This window comes from Rhincodon typus, chromosome 35 (assembly GCF_021869965.1).
Source record: "Rhincodon typus isolate 14 chromosome 35, sRhiTyp1.1, whole genome shotgun sequence".
NCBI classification, from domain to species: Eukaryota; Metazoa; Chordata; class Chondrichthyes; order Orectolobiformes; family Rhincodontidae; genus Rhincodon; species Rhincodon typus.
In genome coordinates, this window is record NC_063366.1 from 23,943,145 (window position 1) to 23,946,330 (window position 3,186).

The 3,186-nt window shown below is 50.8% G+C and overlaps 1 protein-coding gene across 1 annotated transcript in view; it reads right to left on the reverse strand.

The window, feature by feature from the left end:
• The window catches only part of LOC125486983 (protein FAM102A-like), a 21,035-nt gene extending 18,096 nt beyond the window's left edge, over positions 1 to 2,939 (reverse strand). Inside the window, exon 1 of the mRNA XM_048616692.1 lies at positions 2,782 to 2,939. Coding sequence (XP_048472649.1) covers positions 2,782 to 2,927 — 146 coding nt within the window. The 5' untranslated portion in view covers positions 2,928 to 2,939. The remainder of the gene's footprint in view (positions 1 to 2,781) is intronic.
• Positions 2,940 to 3,186: the final 247 nt, after the last annotated feature.

Consider the following 3,186-nt stretch of genomic DNA (forward strand, 5'->3'; position numbering starts at 1 on the left):
GGATTGGCCATGGGAAATTGTCCCGTAGTGCCCAGGGATGTGCAGGTTAGGGTGGATTGGCCGTGGAAATGTTGGGTTAGGGGGATAGGTTGGGGGGAGCTGGCTGTGGGTGGGGTGCTGTTCGGGGAGACAGTGCAGGGAACTGTCTGACCCACAGCTAATTGTGACCAGGAGCGAGCACCCTGTCTGAACCATGGACCATCACTGCAATTAGTCAGATACTATGTGGAAGTTAGAGATATGCAGGGCTGAGTACAGGAGCTGGGATGCCTTGCTGCAATTATACAGGGCCTTGGTGAGGAAATCACACGACAACAGGTTTATTTGAAAACACAAGCTTTCGGAGCGCTGCTCCTTGGTCAGGTGACGTCCTTGTGAAGCCAAATAAACCTGGACTATAACCTGATGTCGTGTGACTTCTGACCTCGCCCACCCCAGTCCGACTCCAGCACCTCCCCATCAGGGCCTTGGTGAGACCACACCTGGAGTATTGTGCGCAGTTTTAAGGTCTCGTTCCCTGGTGATGGAGGGACTGCAGCGCAGGGTTTCCCAGACTGATTCCTGGGTTGGCAGAACTGATGGACAGAGAGAGATTGGATCATTTAGTGATGAGGGGGAGTCTCATAAAGTTCTAACAGGTCTGGACGGGGGTAAACACAGAAGGAAGGATGTTCCCAATGACTGGGGAGTCCAGAACCAGGGGGGTCACGGTCTAAGGATACAGGGTGGGCCATTTCGGACTGAGCTGGGGAGAAATGCTTCACCCAAAGAGTGGTGAGCCTGTGGAATTCCCTGCCACAGAAAGTGTTTCAGTCCAAGACATTAAATCTTTTCAAGAAGGAGGTAGATATAGTTCTTGGGGCTGAAGGGATCGAAGGGGATGAGGGTCTTGAGTCGGATGATCAGCCATGATCACATTGAATGGTGGAACCAGCTTGAGGGGCAGAATGGCCTATTTCTACCCTAGTTATTCAACCTATTTTTCCAATCAACCCACTCGGAGATGTCATCCCAGGAGCAGCTTGAATCAGGGCCTCCCAGTCCAGGAGCAGGGACGCTACCAGTGCACCACCTGCTCCTATCCGCTCCATTTCTAGGTTTTCCTGTTGGACTGGGACCAGTTTATGGAGCTCCCATTTGGAACGAGGGACAGAGCGTGGGGGAGAAGGCTATATATCTGAGATGGTATTGCTGAGGATCTCGGTCAACGGTCTGGAGTCATGGGTTCAAATCCCACCTGAGCGGCTGTTGGAATTCTGAGCTCGATTTAATAAAACTCAGTTGTCATATTAGCCCCAAAATACAGCGAGGAGACATTGGAAATTATAGACAGAATGGGCTGGAAGAGACTAAACAGGGAGAGAAACAGAGTTAACTTTTACAAGTCCGTCAAACTCAGATTCAGCATCTCAGCTCGGCCAGACATCCAACTGTAAGAAAATATAGCTGCAACTTTTTCTATTTTTGTAGAAACTTGTCACGTTCGCTAACGGAGCAAGGAAATCTGCCGCCCTCCCACCCCCCACCAAACACCCACCAACACCCCCGGTCTGGCCCACACATGACTCCAGACCCCCACGGCGACAGGGCTGATTCTCAGCTGCCCTCTGAAATGGCCCGAGCTGGTCAGTCAGACCAAGGGGCAATTAGGGACGAGGAGTAAGTTCTGGTCTCATCTGTGACACCCTGGGAAAGGATAAATAAAATCACAGGATCCGGGATGGCACACTGCAGGCGGTACAGACGGACACTGTAAAAGATCTCAAGCCACTACACAGAGAGGCCATTCAGCCCCTTAATTAACAAACACTGTCACGCAAGTCAACAGTTGTTTTTGTTACAGACCCTTGCCCCTTGTGAATAGCAAGTCTCCCGGATCCTGAACCAGTATTTATTCCTCAACTTAAACCAGAAAATATTCCCATAAGTAAAAATGAGAAAAAGAGACTGCATAGGCTGGGACATTTCTCGCTGGAGCGTAGGAGATGACCTTATAGAGCTTTATAAAATCATGAGGGGCTTGGATAAGGTGAATGACAGGTGTCCTTTCCTGAGGCTGGGGGAATTTCAAGACTAGGGGATATATTTTTAAGGTGAGAGGGAAGAGATTTCAAAAGACATTAGGGGCATTTATTTTTACACAGAGAGTGCTTCATTAAGTGGAATGAACTTCCTGAGGAAGTGGTGAATGTGGGTACAGTTACCACGTTTAAAAGACATTTGGATAAGTACATGGATAGGAAAGGTTTGAAGGGATAGGAGCCAGGAGCAGGCAGGTGGGACTAGTCTGGTTTGGGATTATGGTCGGCACGGACTGTTTGGGCCGAAGGGCCTGTATGACACTAAGAAACACAATGAAACCGGTTACCTGTTTGTAATCCCTACTGTCCCTACTGCAGCGGTTCAAGTAGGCAGCTCTGCCCAACCTTCTCAAGGGGGAAGCTAGGGACGGGGCATTGGGCCTGGCCAGGGACACCTCCCCCTACCCACACCCCACACCTCACGTCCCGCGTCAAAGAATGATCAGGTTCTGTGGGAGCTGACTGCGAGCAAATTGGGCACACGGGCAGGGAACAGGGCTGAACTGGCTCAGCCTTACAGCCAACTATCCACCTTTTGGGGTGGGCAGAAAAAAAAACAAAGCGGTGCCTCAGCGTGGGGAGGCGGCAGGAGATATACAAATGCAACTCAATTATTTGAACTGGGTGAAAACGTCAACGCAATTTTCGAGAAAAGCAACGAGCAGCAACTGAGGAAATATGCGAGCGGGAGCCAGATTACCTGCTGGAGAGGTCACTGAACGACCCCCCGTGTAGGAGGCGGATTTTACAGAAGAGGATCCCATTAACGAAGGGCACAGCTGACAGCTCCTCCAGGGTCAGGCTCACCAAGAACTTAAACTTCTTTTTCTTCATCAGGAACGCCATCAGGGAATCAGAGGGTGGGGTGGGGGGGGGGGGGGAGGGTGAAAATGGAGAGGCTGGGGGAATCAAAGAAAGAAAGACAGAGGAGAGAGAGAGAGAGAGCTCCCTGTCTCTCCCACTCCTGCTCGATGACCCTGTCACTTTTGGTTGCGGAAGACTTCCAGCCCTGCCTCCCAGGTCCACCCACTTCCAAAGCTGCTTGAGAAGAGGGAAGGAGGGAGGGAATAGCAGCTGGGAATTCTGAAAACACTCCAACCAAACG